The 21,839-nt window shown below is 40.5% G+C and overlaps 1 protein-coding gene across 3 annotated transcripts in view; it reads left to right on the top strand.

The window, feature by feature from the left end:
- The window catches only part of LOC121158635 (24-hydroxycholesterol 7-alpha-hydroxylase), an 81,659-nt gene that overhangs the window by 46,766 nt on the left and 13,054 nt on the right, over positions 1-21,839 (top strand). For all 3 annotated transcript variants that reach the window (XM_040983499.1, XM_040983500.1, XM_040983498.1), the window contains 2 exons: positions 6,920-7,015; positions 8,204-8,292. In XM_040983499.1, coding sequence (XP_040839433.1) covers positions 6,920-7,015; positions 8,204-8,292 — 185 coding nt within the window. The remainder of the gene's footprint in view (positions 1-6,919; positions 7,016-8,203; positions 8,293-21,839) is intronic.

Genomic DNA, 21,839 nt, shown 5'->3' with positions numbered 1-21,839 from the left:
CACAGCACATACTCGGTCTTCACCTAAACCAGTGGGAGCTACAGCCTAGTGAGAGCGACCCACAACAACCCCCACCAGGCCCGCCCCCTACCCTGGTTTGCCAGTATGTGTAGCAGACTAGTTCAGTCTGTCGCACATCCCCCTTGGCTCTCGTACATGGCAAATGGCATTGAAGCTTAGATCCATCTAACCAGCTCAACAATTAAGCCCTCACGGGTGTGGTTGAGTGCCTCTCTGTCTAGCCACCCCAGCCCCTGTCCTAGTTTTTTTGCCCTGCCTAGAAGCGGTAACCCAAGAGGGGGGAACCCACTATTTCCCTCCCAGGTCTCTCACTCCAGGATTGTGCACTTTCCAGGTGGTTCTGCAGTTTAACTTGACAGAATTAGCCCCCAGTGCCAGTTTCTGCCAGCTGATGCTGTGGCTATGCCCAAACAACCCTCGCCCACTCTAATTGTAGGTTGTACCCATAGGAATAATCAGCCCAGCCTGGCTTTTCCCTGATCTAGTCCACATGAGGCGTACAGGTATTGTAGCCCTGCTTAGTCTGGTCTGTCCCCATCCCAGTTCATGCTCTCCAGTGGGAGTAGCTGTCCAGCAAGGGAACCACCCCTTATTCCCCTGCTGGCTCTGTCCCCTCCCTTACTGGTTCTCAAGTGTGCTGGTTGGGTGCTGCAGTCACATCCGGTACAGACAACCTCATCCTGGCATTCTGTAGTGTGGACTGGTTTTTATTGCAACCAAACCTGGCTCGACCCTTACTCTGTTCTGGTGCTCGGATTTGCCAGTGATGATGTTAACTGATTCAGCCTGCTCTGCGCCTGATCCATTCCTAATGTATGCCAGTGGGAAACTTCTTGTGGCTTGCTCTGGGCTGTTTCCATTCATGCTTCTTGCGCTTACCCGCGGGGTCTGTGTCCTGCCAGAGGAGTTGCCCAAGCTCCTCCATCAGAACCTCTCCCTATGCCAGATTTCGCACATACCAGGGGGTCCATGAGCCAGCCCTACTCAGTTCACCTCCTGTCCTAGCACGAACAGTGGCTTTTCCTGACTAGCCTTCGACCCAAGCTGGTTCTTGTTGTTGGATGTTTCAGCCCAGCCACGGCTCGTCCATACCCACATATGGCTCACAAATGGTTCAGTAGGGGTTGAGACCTTGCCTAGTCCATCCCACGTCTATCCTGGTCCTCCAGGAACACCAGACAGTGTTGGGGTCTGGCCCAGCCTGGTGTGTCCAGTCCCAGTCCACACTTGTGCCAAGGGAGATTTCAACTGTTACCTGATCAGAATGCAGCCTCCATTCCAGCCCACGTGCTCATTGGCGGTAGCCTTACTCCAGTTAGTGTGTCCCCTTAGCTCCCCCACCGGGCCTGTTCCCAACCATGGATCACGTGCATGCCAGCGGTTGCTCTGACTCAGCCCCTCACTTGTACCGGCCTCTGCCTTGGACACTGTGGCTTAGCGTCCCTGACTTACGCAGACCAGTAAGTGTAAGAGCCTGGCTCGGCATGACCTGTGCTCCATCCTGGTTTCCAGTTTCTCTAATGTGCTAAGGCTTGCTCAGTCCTGTCCAGTACTCCCCATTCCATTACAAACCCATACATTAGCCAGCCATTTGAGCTCCCCTGCCCAGCATGTCCAACCGCCAGGTCTGGACCACATGTTCACCAGTGGGGGCTATGACCTGCCAGAGAAGTTTCCCAAGTTCCTCCACTTGATCCACTCCCGGACCCAGTTCTCATACATGCCATTGGGTTTTAGGTCAGTGTCTGGTGCAGTCTGACCTTCCATTTGGCCTTGTATGAGCTGGTGAACATTGCAGCCCGGCCCAACCCACACCCTTTTCAGGATGCACATTCAGGTGCTGCTGCCCTGACCAGTCCAGACTGCTGTGAGTTCCTTTACCTGTGATTGCTGACATGCTCCTTGTTCACCCCGAGCTTATTCCATCACCTCCGCAACTCTTGAGCTAACCGGGTGGGGGGGGGTAGAATTTCCACAGGGCTTGGCCCACACAGAGTCTACCCCTGGATATGGCTCTGAAGTGCTAGCTAATGTAATGGCCCTGACCAAAGTGACCATTTTCCTGATCCATCATCATGTCAGGTAACAAAATATGATTCTGCTGGACAAGTCCCGTGCCATAGCTTTAGCATGACTGGTATTTGGTGGTCAGCATTGCTAAGTGATAACACGTTCTTCAAAGGAAGAGTAACTATCATTGGGAATCTTTAAGATATTTTCACCTCTCAGAAACACATTGGGCTCAACGTGGAGCTACATAAGCAGCAATTCAAACCACCAAAATCCCAGAGTTCTGCTAATGTGAAGTGATTCCTGTAACTGGTGGTATGACACCTTTAGTAATGTAAGGCTATGACACACAGCTAAAAGTATACAATAGTACAATTGAGCCCACAATGTTTCCAAATATCTTGTTATGTGCCCACTTTTCTCCTGAAGTTTGCCTTAATATAAGTAATGTTTTCCTTAAGAAATGGCTTGATAATATCTTGGAACAGATGGCAATCATGGAGGTACAAAGAGTTTGTTTACCATGCACCTCGAACACATGATATGATGCATTTTAGTTTCTTACTACAGAAAGCAAAAGTATATGGGGTATCGTTTATAAGGAAATAGATGTGAACCCCCTCAAAATGGCTTAAAATCTCTATCTTATATTGGTACTTATATTTAGGGAAAGAAAACAGTTTATATAGATGAAAGAAAGTTTCTTGTAAAGGCCCTCTGTAGATTGGCTGAATTGCCTTGATCCCTTTCACTGCCCTTTAACAAAAGAATGAAAAACAATTGAGTTAGCACTAGGTGAAGGTGACAGTAATTAATGCATAATTTGATTATAAGATTTAGCAAAGAATCGGTTATATGCTTTTATAAAATCCTTTCATTTGTGATCTTTTAATTCTGTACTCAATATTTTAATCAATATTAGTTTATGTTTAGTAAAAATTGATTTTGAGTATAAGTAAACTACTTGTCATTATGTAATCACATGCGCTGCCAACCGTGGAGTTCCTGGCTTCAGCCAGGTGATTGCAGGTTTCAATGAGTAATGGTTTGCTAAAAATGTTTTCTTTGAAATAGAAAAAATATTTTCTAGGATTGCTTCTTGTGTTTTCATAACCATAATGTAATGAAAAATGAAACAATTGGATGTTGTGCAAAAGCTTGTGGTGATTTCTATATAAAAAAAGAAGGCAACTTTTCTGAGTTGTCCATTATGAGCATCATGCCATAGTGGTCCGTGTCTTATCTCTTCTTCCTATCATCTCGCCAATCCACACATCCTTTGCAAGCTCTCAGTCAGCTGGAGCTGGTCTCCGGCAGAACCAGTTGGGCAACGTGTAATAATAATAATTGTGTCCTTTGTCTTCTGATTATCTGTACTTAAAGGCTTTATATGAAAAATTATTTGTAGGAGAAAATTCTTATGAAAACACTATTTATTATAGAAAAATAGGGAGTAATACAATTCCTATGGCTTAATCTACTGAATTAAAATTAAAAATATTTCAAATTAAATATGCAATAAAAATAAAATTTTATGTTATAATGTTAAGGGAACAAAGGAAGACTTTTAAATTGCTTATTCAGGAGGATTAAAACTATGTTTAACAATAACAAAAATCTTGTATCATCAGGTAAAAGTACTCAGGGAAGTCCAGCCAATTGATGACTATATTTGGGTGTTGGGCTTTTTTTTTGTTGTCATTGTTAAGATTTGTTTGGAAGTCAGAGGTATATATAGAGAGAGGGAAAAATAGAGATCTTACATCCCCACAGTTACTGCACTATGCCAGGCTGAAGCCAAGAACCAGGAGGGATCCAACACGTGGTCAATTGTCTGCTGCTCTCCCAAGCACATTAGCAGGGAGCTGGATAGGAAGTGGAGCAGCTGGGACATTAACCATGTCCATATGGATGTGGCATCACAGGTGGCGGCTTAACTGCTATGCTAAAATGCCAGTCCAGTCATTCCTCCTAATTTCTCTGTTTTTCTGAATTTTCCAAAGTTTTTGTAAATAGCAGTTTTTATTGTGAAGAAGTATTTTCTTCAATGTTTATGTTAATGTTGCTTGGGCCAGCAATACTTACCATGCTCCTGCCCAAGCTGGGAAGAAACCTTACATCCTTTGGTTTCCTCCTCCCACCCCTGGTTTTTTTTTTTTTTTAAGATTTGTCTTATTTTTATTGAAAAATCAGATATACATCAGATATACAGAGAGGAGGAAAGAGACAGATGAAGATCTTCCTTCCATTGATTCATTTCCTAAGTGGCTGAAAGGCCAGAGTTGCACTGATCCGAAGCCAGGAGCCTCTTCCTGGTCTCCCACATGGGTGCAGGGTCCCAAGACTTTGGACTGTCCTCGACTCCTTTCCAGGCCACAAGCAGGGAGCTGGATAGGAAGCAGGATGGCCAGGATTAAAACCACTACCCATATGGGATCCCAGGGTTACAAGGTGAGGACTTAAGCTGCGTGGCCATTGTGCTGGGCTCCCTTTGGTACTTCTTTAAAAGATAATTTGCCTCCACATTGCTCCAGCTTTCTCTTCCAGACACTGCCTGCCTTGTACCTGCCTAGTTCTCAGCATGCTTGTTAAGTTACAAGGCAGAGTCCCACTTCCTTTTCCCTCTTCACTGCCGGATTAGCCAATGACACTCATTTAACCATACAACTCCAGGTGGGTTAGGCTGGCTTCGTCTAGTTCCGCCTGCCTGACAATGCAGTTTTTGTAATTCAGAGGTTGTAGCTTCCCTTTGATGGTGATGTATGTTCTGGTCCTGTAACTGTTTTCTCTCCCTCTTGATCGCTCTCTTTATCCATGCTTTAAACAAAGATAGGGACTGTTTAGCCTGGAAATGATGATACAGCTGTCAGTCTGGCATTTGCTTGTACAACAAGGACTTCTTTTCTAGACTCCTCTCTATGGCTTTTCTAAATTGTGTTACCGAGTACCTGTTGGCCATCTCCCTTCTTTTGCTAGCCTGGTTTTTAGTCAGGTCACGATCATAGGTCAACCAAAAAAGATGATGGGATGGGGTGGGGAGGAGCTCCTGACATGTACATCTTATGACTAGTTCAGTCAGCTTTTCTACCCTTGGTTTCAGCAAAAGTAAAAAAGATGGCTCTTGGATCTCAATGTCTTTCTCTGTTTTTAAATTCCTAAGAGGGCACGAGCACAAGCCTTATTCACAAGCCTTTTTGTCTTCCCAGTTTTGTACTTGACTCTCTCCAGAATTCTTCTCAATATCAAGAAGTACTTGGTTCTGATAAGGGGTCTGTTGGGCTATACATTGATGACTCCCATCCCATATTCCATTCCCATCCTATATTCTGTTCCCTGCTACATTAAAAAATACATATTTTAATTGTAAAATGCTTATATTTTAGAAAATATAAGTTTAATGTTTTACAAACAGCTTGAAGACATTACACAATTGTGCAGATGCAACTTATGATTGTTAATGAAAGTTAGCTAAGATGTTCTTCTTGTAAACACGTTAGCTATCTGTTGATCATAAACCTTCATAGATCTTATGCTACAGTTCCAAACATGATGATGAAAGGGAAATTCTTTGATCTGGTTTCTCATTCCGGGTAGAGTTTAAAAATCACTTATCACTGCCACTCAGCCAAGTAATGATGGCTCTTGCCACAGGATTTTTCTGTACATTACTTACCAGTTGTCTGTCAGTCTTTTCTGTCCTAATAAGTGTTATTGGGTAGAGGGGGATGGGAGGGAGAGAGATGGTGGAAACCGCTACCTGCCCTGCCCTAACCCTAACCCTGTTATCAGTGTATTCATGGCATTCATTACTGTGGATGTCCTTGAGTTCGATTTTTTTCTGCTTTGCACTCTGGGGATACACTGTGGTATTTTGTCATTAGGAACACATGCTGCAAATCACATCAGATAGCAGATTTACTAAATTTTCACTGTTGGCTAAGATTTTGTTGATGTTTATCTAGCACTCCTCCTATGCAACTGAATTTATATGTATATTTAACTAATAATCAGAAATAGAAATTGATCATTACCAAAGTTGCAAAATAGGAATGACTTGCCCATTGAAATATATTCTTGCTATGAACCATAAAGTGCACCTCTCTTCAGTGTAATATGGTCAGAGTATTATTATGATGACTCAAACTATCTTTGAACAGATTTCAAAAAATAGATTTGAAGTATACCGGCAAGTGAAGATATGTCATAGTAGGCGTCTCTACTCCAGAATAAAGGGAAGACTCCCAGTAAAACAGTCAAATATACCTCAACAATATGGTACTAGATTTGCTGCCATTGTCTATACCTATAATTCCATGAGGTACTTAAACAAAAGAATGTTAAACTTACAACAATCACTAAAGGACGATACTACAGTATAGTCCTCGCATTGCACATGCGGGATTCCATATGGGCACCGGTTTGCATCCCCACAGCCCCACTTCCCATCCAGCTTGTTGCTTGTGGGCTGGGAAAGCAGTAGAGGACAGCCCAAAGCCTTAGGATCCTGCAGCCATGTGGGAGACTAGGAAGAAGCTTCTGACTCTTGTCTTTAGATCAGTGCAGCACTAGCCATTGTGTTAACTTGGAGAGTAAATCAACAGATGGAAGATTTTCCTCTTGTCTTTTTCTTCCTCTCTGTGTATCTGACTTTTCAATAAAAATAATTAAATCTTGAAAAATGAACTAACTACAATACTAATATAGCAGGAAATAATAGAAGGGGGAAATAGGGAGGAAGAAAAAAAAAGGGAAAAGGGGAAAAAAAGGGAAAAGGGGAATCCCTATACCTAAAATTTTTTATCATGGAAAATAATTAAAATACTTTTAAAAATGAAATTTTTTCTGCTGAAAGAAAAAAATAAAGTGATTTTTTTTGTTGTTGTTGTAGAATTATACGGTTCCTTCTGGTGACTTGTTGATGCTGTCTCCATTTTGGCAACACAGAAATCCGAAGTACTTTCCTGAACCTGAATTGTTTCAACCCGTAAGTTGGCTGTCCTGATACATTTCACTTTGATTTTAATTTATCAGGAGTGTGGATTTGTACATTAACTAGGACAATATGAGTAAGCAGTCCTTTTTGTCTAGTAGCTAACAACAATATTGGCCAGAAAGTACAGGTTACACCTCCAGTGTAGATTCTATTGCATTTACAGTCAGCTAGAAGGATTGTTTTGGAGTTTCTCTAATATTAAAAATGTTTTTATCTAAAGCTCAGAGGGCATATAAAATAATTATATCTGCTTCTAATAGATTTCATTCTTTTCAGGCAGTCACTTATCCCTGTTTGTTTGTTTTTAAGATTTATTTTTATTGAAATGGAAGATTTACAGAGAGAGAAAAAAAAAAGAGAAAGATCTTCTATCTGCTGTTTCACTTCCCAAGTGGCTGCAAAGGGTGTAACTGAGCTGATCAGAGGCCGGGAGCCTCATCTGGGTCTGCATGCGAGTGCAGGGTCCCACGGCTTTGGGCCATTCTTTACTGCCTTCCCAGGCCACAAGCAGGGAGCTGGATGGAAGTGGAGTAGCTGAGACATGAACTAGTGCCTATATGGGATCCCAGTGGTTTCAAGATGAGGGTTTAACCACTAGGCTATTGCACTGGCACTCAGGCAGTCACTTCTATGCTGGCTACCAAAGAGTACAGAAAATAAAAATAAAACAAACTAAAACTGTTACCTGTTATTTCTTAGAATCAGGGAGTTAGAAATCTGAACAGTTTTGTCAGAGGTAATTTAGTCCATTTTCTGCCTTTAGGTACAGCTGTCCAAAATGGCATCCAGATGTAGTCATTCGGTATCCCACGTTTCCTCCAAAGGGCAAGGCTCTCCATTTCTTCCTACTAAACTTATTACCAAGGACAATTTTATGATGAAGGCTGAGACCTTGTTATAAATATTCTTCCTTTTCTTAGGTCAGTTATTTGGTTGATTTACATTATTGTTTACATTGACCACTTAACAGAATTCCTTTTAAACTCTTTTGTTTATACACTCATGTTCTAAAATGACAATTGTGTCTCATATTAACCACAGGTTGGAAAAAATTACCAACAAGCTTGCAATTTTATATGCAAGGATTAGCTGTACAAGATCATTTTTAGCCTAGAGAAATAAAGTTAAGCTTATTTATATAAGTCTGATTTGGAAAAAAAAAATATTTTCTTCCCACAGGAACGTTGGAAAAAGGCAAATTTAGAGAAGCATGCTTTCTTGGACTGCTTCATGGCATTCGGAAGCGGGAAGTTTCAGTGTCCTGGAAGGTCAGTGTGACAGCTGGGTCACATTTATCCAGAAGATCTGCAAAATGTTGCTGCGTAAGGAGGGGGCGGGCTGTGGGGGAGAGGCAGGGGGGAAGCCTTGGATCGCTCGCTCTCTTCATATCAAACTAGAAGTAAATCCAGGAAAAGAGCTTGTGTGATTGTCCTGTGGTGTTGTGTGATCCCTTTGTGGGAATGTTTATGGTGACTTCTGATAGAATTCAGAATACAAGACTGCATTTCCCAAATGCGAGACAAGTGGCATTTGGTGCAAATGCTTGGTTTTCATGCCAGGGTAATCTGAAATGGTTTGAGTGCTACCCTTTTTTTTTTTTTTTCTGACAATGATAGAATGAAACTCCAACTAGAGTGTTATCATGCCTACCAGAGTTGAAGAGTAACTTCAGCTTTAGAACGAAACAGTAGCAGAGTAACAGTAACAGAGCCTATAAGGCTCTTGGGTATTGGATTAGTTTGGTTTTGTAAAGCTTTTGCTTTGATACCTCTTATAACTGAGCTCATCTGACAACTAGGACTGCTTTTTAGTCCTTCCAGACTGCTTCTACTGCCAGTGGCCACTACTTAGTAACGTTACTATCCCAGGTTTACTTAGCCAAGCACAAGATGTGTGTAAACATCTCACCTAGGCCGGTCCTTCTGCCAACCATCAGAGATAGAGCGCTGCAGAGGATACCAAACCCAGTTTATAGAACATACATTAAGTAAATCCCATTTCTCCACTGGGATAGTTTTCTTGGAAACGTGTTGGTATCTGTAACAAAATCTTACTCAGTGAATGGATACTGTTTCAGGAATATTATATCTGAAAAATTGTGATTTCTTGATTTAAAAGTCAGGGAGCATGCCTGGAAGGGAACTGTGAGTGTTCTCCTGCTAGGCTATTCCGTCTGTTGGTGAGCACAAAAATTAGGACTGTGGTTGGCCCAACTGTACAAGATGATGCTACTTGATGGCCCACATGTGGGTCAGGTCTGGAGGGTGAGTTGGGCGAGTTGCTGCTAAACTGCAGCACTTATGGGCATGCCCGAGAGCCGGATGCGATGTGGGCTGGTCCAGGCTGGAAAGAAAGAGACTGGCATGTGTAAAAACAAGGGCTGTGGGTGGGACTAGTGGGGATTATTAACTGGGGGTCTTCCTGATGCTAGGCCATTGCACCTGCTGGTATGAGTGAGTACCAAGTCTGAGGCAGGCTGACTGGGCTGGGCCATTTGTTGGTGTCAGATATGGGACTGGGGCAGAACTGATGAGGCACCTGCATCCACTGGTTTGTGTGGTGGCTGGTACAGGTGACAGACTGAACCCAACCCTGCACTGGCTAAGCACACACAAGAGTCAAGTCTGAGGTCATCCTACATGAGATTTCTTGGGGGACTTCCCAACTAGACAGGCCCCAGTCACTCCCCCAAAAAATCATAGGATATATGGATCAACCTTGAAGTGCTTCCTCAATTGCCGATGGCTGTGCAGTAGAGAGCAGGTTCAAATGTACACAGGGGGACATGATGGCCAGCTCATCTGACCAGAAGTGGACATTGACTGTCTCATCAGAAGATGGGAAAGAAGAGGCTGGAAAATTCTCCTGACTAAGCTTTACAGCCTTTTTCTGGGTCTGTGGATGCACTGAGGTGGACTTTGTGAACCAACAGACCTTGTAAAGATTTCTCATGGAGCAACAAAACCAGTAATTGCTTAGAACTATCAAGACCACTCAAGTAACACCCTCAGAACACTTCCCCACATCAGTATCTCTAAGGCGTGAAAAGGACTGTCACCTCTCCTCTGGTTCTGGTGTAGTTTCACAGCAAGGAGCATCCTCTTCCTCTCTTCCTCTGCAAGCACAGGAAAAAAAATATAACTGAAATATGCATCCCACTCACCTTCCTCCACACCTCATGTCCTCCACTCTAACCAGAGACCCATATGGGCATGCACACCTCTCAACTATGTAAGAAATATTAAAATAAAGTAAAAAATTAAAAAAACAAAGTAATATAATACATTTGTATGTTCACTTGCACATTTAAACATTAAAACATACTCGAAAATATTTGCTGTGGTCAGACACAATGTTAAACATTTTACAGAGATGAGTAATGTTATATCACTGGGGATTTAATTTGCATTTCCCTAATACTAATTATTAATGATGTTGTATTACTGGCTTATATATTTCTTGTCACCTATGCATAAAACTTTGGATAAATATCAAAGGAAAAAATAAAAATTCAAGGTCTGGCATTATAGCACAGCAGGTAAAGACAAAATGCCAGATGTTCCATTTTCAATCCAATATCCTGCTAAATTGCCTAGGAAAGCTATGGATAATGACCCAAGTTTTTGAATCCCTACTACCCACATTGGAATCCTGGATGATGTCCCAGCCTCCTGGCTTCACCTTGTTCCTGTCTTGGCTGCTGTAGCTGTTTAGAGAGTGATCCTGTGGATGAAAGATGCATCTCTCTGTCATTCTCTCTATGTAATTCTGCTTTTCAAGTAAATAATGCTTAAGGAAAAGTCAGTAATCATTGAACAGTAATCTCAGTCCATATTTACTATTATTACTTATTTGGCATTACTCACTACAATTAATCCCATCTTTGTTTCAGAATATCAATTTTTAAATAATTTATAGGTTCCCCAAAGTAGTGTTTGCAAAAATCAGTTTACTTATTTGAGACACAGAAAGAGAGAAATTTTCCTTCCCCACAACTACTGGATCAATCCCTCAAATTCCCAAAACTGGATCACTTCCTCAAATTCCCAAAACTGCAAGAGCTGGGCATTCATTGGTCAAAGTTTGGAACTGGGAACTCAATTTAGATCTCACATGGGTGGTAGGAACCGAGTTATTCAAGCCACCGCCAGTGCCTTCCAGGGTCTGCATCGATAAGAAGCTGCAATTAGGAGCCAGAGCTGAGGCACAAATTCAGACACTGAGATGGAATGCAAGGGCCTTAGCTGGCATCTTAACACTAGAATAAATGCCCAACCCACAAGTGGTTTTAATTCATGTTTGCCAACTGTGCACATTCCATCCTCCCTTTTAGAACTGATTCTAGAAACCAGAGCTCAAGAAAATTGGTGCCTGGTATTTCCCTGGATAGAAATGTTTTTCTGGAGGTGTCTAGTTGACTTAAGCTGACCAATCTCTCTCTCTTCTGTGATTAGGAGAGAGATGCCTTCATCTTTGACTGAGAGTGGTAAGCAAGAAACAGTTTAACTCCAGCTGTCTCTAGCAGCAAGTTCAGAAGGAATAAGCCATTTGATAGTGTAGTCTGCAGATGGCAGAGCAGAGATATGGAAAGAACCTGAATCCATCACTATCATTGTGTCATTGAGTTCTTCAGTTTTGAATGACAAATGGTGGGCATTTGGTAAAGCAGTTAAGGTATAGTTTGGGATTCCCAGGCCCCATGTTGGAGTGCATGGTTTGAGCCCCATATCTACTGCTCCCAATACAAATTCTTGCTAAAACATACCCTAGGAAGATGGAAAATAATGATCAGGTACATTGGTCCCTGATACCCAAATGGAAGATCTTGACACAGTAATGGGATCCTGGCTTTGGCTTGGTCCAATCCTGTCACATGCATTTAAAAAGTGAACTAGCAGTTGGAAGATCTCTCTATGTCTCTGTGACTGTTTCTCTGCCTTTCCTATAAAGTGGAGATTAATAAATAAATTTATTTTAAGTGTCCTTATTTTTAAAGGCAGCTTTGTTTGGTAATTAAATTGCTTAATATTGGAAAAAAAAATGACATCACCATCAAATAAGTCCAAATTGAGCTGTAATTAACTGGTATACTTTAAGGCCATAATGTAACAAGCAACAAAAAAAACAAAACCCATCATGTTCATCTTCTCTTTAGTATTATTTACACTTTAGAGAAACAGCACAAAAGCCTGTGACACATTTATTTTTGGGGGGAATGTGTTTTTTACTTAGCACTTAAACCGCCAATTAAGATGCCCATGTCCCATGTTAAAGTACCTAGGTTGGATGCCTGCCTCTGACTCACGGTCTCAGCTTTGTTTCAGTGCAAATCCAGGTGGGACAGCAGTGATGGCTGATGCAGTTTAGATTACTGTAAACCATGTGGAAGGCATGGATTGAGTCCTGGCTCCTAGATCACAGCATTAACCCAGTCTAGCCCTAACCATTTCAAACGTTTGGAGAATGAACCAGGGATAGGACCTCTTTCTCTCTCTCAAATAACTATTTTATTTTAGTTTATTCATGTTAAAATACAAATTTGTTCTTATTATCTACTAAGTATCAATGTCCTTGGAATAGTTCTTTGAAATACAGTGAATGTAACATTTTTTAAGTCTCTTCACATTTACTCGCAGTACCAACTAAAAAGTGTATGGTAATCATCTTTGATATTGAAGTAAAAGTATTTTAAACCAATAACTTAAGTGTTTTTGCAATGAAGCCAGTGGTCAAGATTTATCTCAAGGCCATTGCTTCTAAAAGAGACAATGCTAACAGAAATTTACTTGAATTTGAAAGTAGTGAGTACATAAGAGAGAGCTGTGATATTGTAGTTTAATTTGCAACATCTTATTTATGTAGAAACTAAATATATATATTAGAATGATCTGAGCTCATACTATGTGCAAAACAGTGTCCTGGGCATGTGAGGGCCTTTGGACATGAGTAAGGTATGCTCTCATCTCTCATGAGATGACAACTTAGGGAAGGCAAGAAGGATGGTAAGCTTTAAATGACTCTAAGGAATGCAGGGTAAGAAATGCCCAAGCAATATACTATGGAGATTCAAGAAATAATGTATACAATTAGGCTGGGAGAGTGGCCTTTGATAGGGAGAGCTTTTGGTTAAGGGACCAGAATGAGCAAAGGGCTGCGAGGCACAGAATTAAGTGGCATAGAGGTTTGTGCCTTCACTGTTAAATCAGGGCCCAATTACTGAGAGTGGAGAGAAGTAGAGGTGGCACAATTGGAAAGGCAACTTACTATTTACTTTAGATATCTATATGAAGCTGAAAAGGCTTTAATATAGAATTAAAAGGTTTTGGGGATAAGGGATTACTATGGAGCACAGCTTAGGCTTTTATGGTCATGGAATAGTGGAACCTACCAGATTTCAAAGAGGATTAGAAAAGGACATCAGCTGAGAGGAGAATTTAAAGTAGACATCACGTTTGAGTCTAAAGTGGTGGAAGAGATAATGGAAAAGCATGTTTGAGGCAAAATCTTAAGTTTTTATTTGAAAATTCTGAGTCTGAGATGTAAAGATATTTTATCATATAACTAAATCCTATAGACTAAACATGAATGTGTATGTGATGTGTGTAACCTGCTTTTTTTTCTTTTTTAAATCACGGTCTACTTTTCTTCCAAGTTTCTGCTTTTAGATGTCCTTAATTTTTGTGTTACTTACTTTTAAACAACAAACTGATAACATATGTTGATTTTGAAGATGGACAAAATACAAACTCTTTCAGAAAAGCAAATGACTTCATTTGGACAACGTCCAAAGACAGATCTTTCCACTAGAAATTTAATCCCACAAATCCTTACTATAAACCCTGGAAAATTGAATCCATTCCTAATTTGTGTACCAGGAGCCAATTTATTGTCTCATGTAAGAAATATCCAGTGAGTCAGAGAAAGCCATCTGCAACGTAGCTGATGATCAAAGTTTGTAGTTAACTCATATGCTTAGAACCCCACAGCTGTCTTCTCTTGCAGTGTAAGAGCCCTTTTCAGAATGAAACACACGAGTTTCCTGAATTACCCAAACAGGCACATGATGTTACCATCTAATGAACGTGCTGCGGTTCCTCTTCCTAATGGTGTGTGTAGGGGTGGTGGGGGTGGTGGGGACAGGCGGTGGTGGCTGATGGTGGAGACAGGCGGTGGTGACGTTCAAAAACATGTTTGAAAGAGAAACTCCTTTAGAAAGGCCATCTTTCTAGTAGTTCTAATTCTGGAGAAGTCTGTTTGTTTTGGAGGAAAACACAGCATAAACTGTCTCACTCCTTCAGAAATAATAGGATACAAAATGAAGTGTCATCATACTACACAGTTTTTTTTTAAAGATTTATTTATTTTTATTGAAAAGTCAGATATACAGAGAGGAGCAGAGACAGAGAAGAAGATCTTCCGTCCGATGATTCACTCCCCAAGTGAGCGCAATGGCCGGTGCTTGCGCCGGTCTGAAGCCAGGAACCAGAAACCTCTTCTGGGTCTCTCACGTGGGAGCAGGATCCCAAGGCCTTGGGCCATCCTGGACTACTTTCCCAGGCCACAAGCGGGGAGCTGGATGGGAAGTGGGGCCGCCGGGATTAGAACCGGAGCCCATATGGGATCCTGGCGCATTCAAGGTGAAGACTTTTTTAGCCACTAGGCCTCGCTGCCGGGCCCCATACTAGACAGTTTTTAGAGGAGTAAGATAGGAAATTTTTAGTGTTGAGAAAAGCTTCTGAGTGTTTCTGAGAGTTGGTGATATGATCACAAAGGGTAATTCTTGCTGTCACATGCATATGATAAAGTCAAGAAGCTTGAGTTTTCCTGGTTCCTATCTGCAAAATGATGCCTGATTGTCTGTACTATTGTGTGAATTTAAATTCCAGTTAAGACAGTGATGTTGATCTTTGGCAAGATTAACCAACTTGCAAATGCACGCTTGGATGAGATGAGGTTCAATGCTTGGTTCAATGAGAGTAAGTCTGCAGTTCTTGAAAAGTGGAAATGGAACCAGGATTCCTCAGCAAAAGAAATCGTGATTTTTACTTTTCTCATATATTTAAGGAAGTACTAGGCTGTGAATTCAGAAACTTACATTGAATTACTAATGAAAATCACTTTATCATTGGAAAGTTGATTAAAAGCATTAATTTTGCTAATGGTAGATGCGTAGAATTATTATTCAACCTGTCAAACATCTCTTGAGCACCTGCTATTAATATTACTATTCTTCATTGGTAACTTATTTTGCTAAGTGCATGCTATGTATTATGATAGAGTTCCAGGAGTTACTTTGGAAAAAATAGGTGAAAGTCCTTTCTTTAAGGAGCTTACCGCTTGTCACATTATTAAAAACTAGGGAAGTTCAAAGACACATAACATTCTTGACCTGCCTATGATGTGGTTGGGGAGATGAAACAGCAACATGAAAAGCAAGCCCTGTTGTGAGCCTCAGATGACACATGAAAGATGCTAGATGACTCGTATGAAATGCATAATATCTGCCATCAGAGTTTGCAGTAAAGGAGATTAAAGGGAGATCTTTGGACTAGATGGGAATAATCGATAGCCAACTCAGAGGGAAGACTAAAAAGTTAAGTACTTACTGGAATGGGATATACCCACAAGTTAATGACAGCAAAGCAGGTATATCTTTGGGATTTGTGAAGCTCTGAGTACGTGTGTTGTTAAAGATAAATGTGACATTAACAACTGCACTTTGTTCAGTTAAACATCTTTGTACAGTCTTATGTTTTCAAAGTGCTGTAAATATCTTTCTCCGTTTTATGCTTAAAAATAGATGATTGCTTTTGAGGAGTGAGGAAACTCAGATCCTTTTGTATTTAATAAAAGTTGAACATTTAAGTTATTCTTAGAAATTTGTTGCAAAAGAACATGACTCCTATCGATGCCAGTCTTTTACTATAATTAGATGAACTACATGTACTTATATGGTTGTTTTCTAATATGTTCACTAACGTGTGCACATGTCCTTGAAGCTGTGTAAAAAGAGGTGAGGAATGTAAGAAGGGTCCTTGTGGTTAATTCAAAGATTCTCAGCCAGGCTGCCAAAGTCTCTTATTAATTTTTAGACATGCTTCTCTCTTCTCATTGCTCTGTGGGGGAGCAATGACTCACTCAAGGAAGCATAAAAACCACTGGCAAAGCTGCAACTATTATTTCCTGGCCATTTCCTTCTGACACCTCACTATCATGCTGAGAATGAAGTCTGTCAAGAACAGAAGAAGCAATTGATGAATAACTTTTTGGTACTTTGGTCAAAGTGTATGCAAAACAAAACATGTTTGATTCTGAACAAGAATTTAAGAAAAGGAGCTTCCTTTTATTTTTCTTTAGAAAGTAGATATTCAGCTTCTTTCCTATATCCAAAATGCATAGATAGGATATGTATCTATGGAGGAAAATTTGGGGATGAGTACTGGTTTTTTTTCCACTGTGGGCTTGCTCATCTGATCAGTGATTGTTCTTTCATAAGTTAAAGTGTCTCCGCCGTTCAGAAAGAGGGGTTCATTCCCAGGAAAAAAGGCCCGGAATTAACATTGTACTCTATCATAGTATTTTTCATAAATATCTACCCCATCATTGAATGCCCTCATGCAATCTTGAATATTCTAAGTTTTCATTTGGAGATCCATGGTATTCTGGGGTGCTGATTCCAGTTCAATCTGTACAGGAGCTGAACACTTTTCCCTAAGCCTGTCAGCACACTCCATCCCTACCCTTCCCCTCCTTTCCTGTACTGCTTGGTTCTGGTATTAACAGACATTTTAAAACAGGGCAGTTAACTTTCAGGGTTCCTATTTGAGAATTCTGAGCCAAAAATAATCTTTCTCTCGAAGATGTGAATAATGATGAGCTTGTACCCATAAGCTCTTTGCAGCTGTTTTAAGACTATGAGATTAGACAGTGTCACAGTGAGTTTCATAACATATAGGAGAGCAATGAAGGGAAACTTGCTTTGTGAAAACATCACTGAGATGCTGGAGTGTTCACTCCCGAAGGCTAGCACTGATTGTAGGTGTTCAGGTTACGTAAAGAAGTACATAGCTTTCACTATAGCATCCAGTCTCATGTGTATTTCCTGTCTCTTTGATGCTAAATAACAAAATTTCCTTAACACTAAATATTTTCTTTCAGTAATTATTGATTATTGAACTTCATGAAAAATTTTATTTACATGGGCCTCACTAACTGTTCTGCTTTGTAAAGCTCAGTTTCCTGCACCATGGGTATATCAGCAAACAATATTGATCATTCCTATGCTTCAGATACTGGCGCCACCCACTCTCCTAGTGAGTAAGCTTGTGCCTCAGAGGTAGGTACCACAGGAGCTCTGCATATCCCTGAGTCCAGGACTCCATTTCTGACTCTACTACTCTGCACACAAGCCCTATATTCTGCAAAAAGAATGCCTACAGTTGGCCATCTAATGATGCCACAGCTACCAGCATACCCATAGGCCAAATGCACAACCAAGAATGACTTTTCTTCAGAGCAGTGGGGTGGGAGAAGATAACAAGAAGGCAACAGCAACCTTTTCCACCGAACAGCTCAGAAACTTTCACTAAAGCCATTGCCAAGACAGACATCCACAGCCCAGGTTGCCAGTGACACAGTTTCAGCTGACTTTAGCTGGCTGCACACAGAGGAGACTATGTTGCCACAGCCCATCTGGTCACATCTCATGTACTCAGCAGCCGATGAATATTGTTTTCCACTGAAACTATTCCAGAAGACTAAAAGAAGTCATATTCTCTCAGATGTGCAAACATCATTGAAGTGCTACCCCCTCAAAATTAAATAAATAAAAGGCAGAGATACATGATCTCAGAGGAACACAGTGATTTTCCAGTAATCAAGCCCAAAGAAATAAATTACCCGAAGATGAATTCAAAATAATTATTCTAATGAAGGTTAGTGGGAATCAACAGAACACAGAAGATAAAGCACTATTCACAATTAGAACAACAGTGCATGAATGCAGTTAAAAGTAGAATAGAATTTTAAAATGATGAAAAGGAATCAAACAGATCCTGGAAAAAGACAGCACAACAATATCAATCCAAGCAATAATACATGAACATAACAAAACATTAAATAGTGATATAGATGATCCTAAAAATAAGCAAAATGATATAATAAGCAAAACGCTCCACCTCCCATCCAGATCCCAGCTTGTGACCTAGGGAGGCAGTAGAGGACCACTCGAGGAGTTAGTACCTGCATCCACCTGGGAGGTGTGGAAGAAACTTCTGACTTCAAATCAGTTCAGCTCCTGCCATTGCAGTGACTCGGGGAGTGAAGCAGTAGATGGAGGATCTTTCTCTCCTTATTTCCTTCTCTTTGTAAACCTAATTTGCCTTTCCAATAAAAATAAGTAAATCTTTAAAAATATATAGCCCACTAATTTTGAGTCCGCTGTAATGGGCTTGCAGGACCAGATCAAATGGTTTTGTTTGCCTTAACTACGCATTGGCCCAAAATTCCCCATTGCAATACATGAAGATCAAGTGGAATTTACCTGAGATGCAAGAATGGTACAACCTGAGAAAGTTAAGAAGCATGCCACACCACACTAAGAAAAATGACAATTTGATGATCATTACAATATCTGCAGAAATAGATGTTGACAAAATTCATCATTCTTGTGTGATTTGAAAAAAAACTCGATAAATAAGGTATAGAAGCCAAATCTTCCTCAATAAAAATTAAGGCAATCTATGACATACCTAAATTAATGTCCTAGTCAGTGGTGAAAACAGAGAAAAAGGACTGAGCGTAATAAATCAACTAGATCTAACAGATGTACACAGAACACTCTGCCCATTGGCAGCAGGATACACATTCTTCTCAAGTACACATTTGACATATTTCAGGGCAGACCATTTGTCACGTCATAAATTAGATCTCAATACGCTTTAAGCGGTAGATATTTTACAAAGTATTTCTGTAACTATGCTTGTGTGAAATTAAAGGTCAATCCTAGGAATAAAAGCTAGAAAATTCACGTTTGTGGAAATTAAAAAAAAATGTATTAGATGTAGTGAAAGCAGTGCCAGGTGAGAAATGTACATCAATACATGCTTATGTTAAAAATAAGATACATGTAAAATAAAGTACATTTATAACTTAAGGGACTAACAAAATAATGACAAACTAAAATCCAGCAGAAGGAAGAAGGTAACAAAGGTTACAGCAGAAATCAATGAAAGAGAATAAACAAGCAGTAGAAAAAAATGACTGATTCTCTGAAAATATAAAAATTTTTACAGATCTTAAGCCTGATACTAAAACTGATGTTACTCTCACAAAGAAATAAGAGGACAGACCAGTACCCTTTATAAACATTGATGCAGAAATCATCAATAAAGTATCAGAACAACATGTCTAATCGCATATTGAAGATTATCCATGACCAGAGAGTATTTATTTCTAAGTAGGTTGGATAATTCAATGTCTAAAAATAGCATCAGTGTCATATACCTTGTGAATAGGATGAATAAAAAAAAAACAATTTTTTCAATAAATTCAGGACAATCATTTAATAAAACTCACAACCTTTCCTTGATGGCAGCACTCATGAATGTTAGAGGAAAACTGTTTCAGCAGTGTGATACTAGCATAATAAGTGACATAAAAAGGTGTTAGAATGCCAAGTCCAGAAATCAGCCCTCACTGATATGGTCAAATTCTTTACTTATTTATTTTGACTGGAAAGTCAGAGTTCTAGAGGGAAGGAAAGAGAGAGAGAGAGAGATCTTCGGTCAACTGATTCACTCCCCAAGTGGCCACAAAGACCAGAACTGAGCTGATCTGAAGCCAGGAGCCCCTTCCAGGTCTCCTATGTGGGTGCAGGGTCCCAAGGCCTTGGGTCATCTTAGACTGTTTTGCCAGAGGACAAGCAGGCAGCTTGAAGGGACATGGAGCAGCCAGGACACAAAACGGGCCTGTATGGATTCCTGGCACATTCAAGACTCGACTTAGCCACTAGGCTATGGTGCCAGACCTGGTCAAACAGTTTTTGACAATAACATTAAAAGTGTTCCTTAGGGAATAAACAATCTTTCAACTGAATAATTCTCAGAAAAACCAGAGATTCACATGTGGAAAATAATGAATTTGAACCCTTACTTAATGTACAAAAATTAACTCTGCCTCATCCTGACTTGCAGATTTTGAGTTTTCCTTGTAGGGAGGTTTCAGGACTACTATGAGAACAGTCCTGGCAGCAGTTTTGAAAACAACAAACCCAGAATGTACATGCTTTGACGGGAGTCAGTTCTGATCATGATGTGACAGCACAGTATTTGAACTCAGGAAGAATTACAGTCTCCTATTCCTTCCCTTTTGGTTTTCACACCTACTTTCTCATCTCCTTATTCCCCTACAAATATTTTCTATCTTCATCTATTTCTAACATTTTCTTCTTTTCCTTTCTTCCAACCGATTCCATTCCCCTCTTCCTAGCATATATTCTTTAAACATTAAGCATCTACCAGGTTATGTTCTCACTGTCAGTCACCATCAGGAGTTTCACACTGCAGCCACGCTATTTCACGTGATGTTGTTATGTGCTAAAACTGGACGGTTAAGTATATATATACATATATATCTTTTTTTCTTCTCTCATTGTCGAGTTCCCCTAAATCATCAGATATCCTTAAAAGTTTGGTCCTCAGATCACCGCTAATGTAATTCCCTGAAAAATCTGTAAAAGAAAAAAAAAAAAAACAGATTCTTGGGCCCAGTCCCCAGGATTTAGGATTCACGGACTTCGAGGGTGGAGTCCTGTGATCTGCGTTTTAGCAAGATCTGTGTTTTAGCACACTGGAGTTTGAAAACTATCGGTCTACCTTGTTTTGTTTCCTGCCACAAAATTGATTTTATTTTCCTAAAAGATTTCTAAGGGGATTGAAGTTATGCGCAAAGTACTTCCCCTTTAACTTGAGTAGGTCTGCTTCCATGAATGAGGCCTGTGAAACTATGTGTGCTGCCTTCCCTGCATTCCAGGGCAAGATCATTCTATTTTCATAAGCTGCAGCCAGTAGCAACTAGGAATATACTTCAGAAACCCTGCTCCTGGCAATAGTAACAGTTTTCCAGTTCATGCTGGCATCACCTATTACGAGTTCTAGGAGGAAAAAAAGAGAGATCCAAATACAAAATCAAGACCTCTAAAACCCAAATCAATGACTTCCCCCAGTCTTCCCATTATTTTTAGATGTATTGCTGTTACCCAAGACAGCTAAGCTTTTCCAGTTACCCCTTACTTCTCCTTCCTGGCTTTACACATCCATTTCTTCCTCTGAAATTAGGTCCTGACTGTGTTGACATCAAGTAGTTGTTGTCACCAATCCCTCTACCTGGGTCTACTGTCTCCTCTTAAGTCACTTTCATTAAGTTATAGATGTATTAATTTTCCCTAAATAACAATAATCTCTGATAAACTTGGCCAAACTGACTAGCCTAGAACTGCAGACTCTGGCAGCCTCATCAGTGGTACCTTGCTGGAGTGGTGCGGATGCTCACTCCAGAGAGTCTACGCAGGCCCCTGACTACCTCGTGTTCCGTCCTGCCTGGGCTCTTGCTGGCTGCCGCCTCTGGAATGCCTCACTCAACATGCCTGCTTATTTAAAGCCTGTCCTTCCCTCAAGGGCTAGTGTTGTAGCTCAGGTTTCATCTCGACATAAAGCCAGTGTTGATGACTACAGGGAATAGGGCTTTATCCAGGCTCCAAGGTTCTGTAACATTTTTGTTTCTGATTGGAGTTACATTCTTATATGAAGACCTTTTC

The sequence above is a fragment of the Ochotona curzoniae genome, unplaced genomic scaffold (assembly GCF_017591425.1).
Source record: "Ochotona curzoniae isolate NIBS_2020 unplaced genomic scaffold, NIBS_Ocur_1.0 contig_3819, whole genome shotgun sequence".
In the NCBI taxonomy this organism is placed as follows: Eukaryota; Metazoa; Chordata; class Mammalia; order Lagomorpha; family Ochotonidae; genus Ochotona; species Ochotona curzoniae.
The sequence above is the reverse complement of the archived record's forward strand: the minus strand, read 5'-3'. Positions and strand labels throughout refer to the sequence as shown.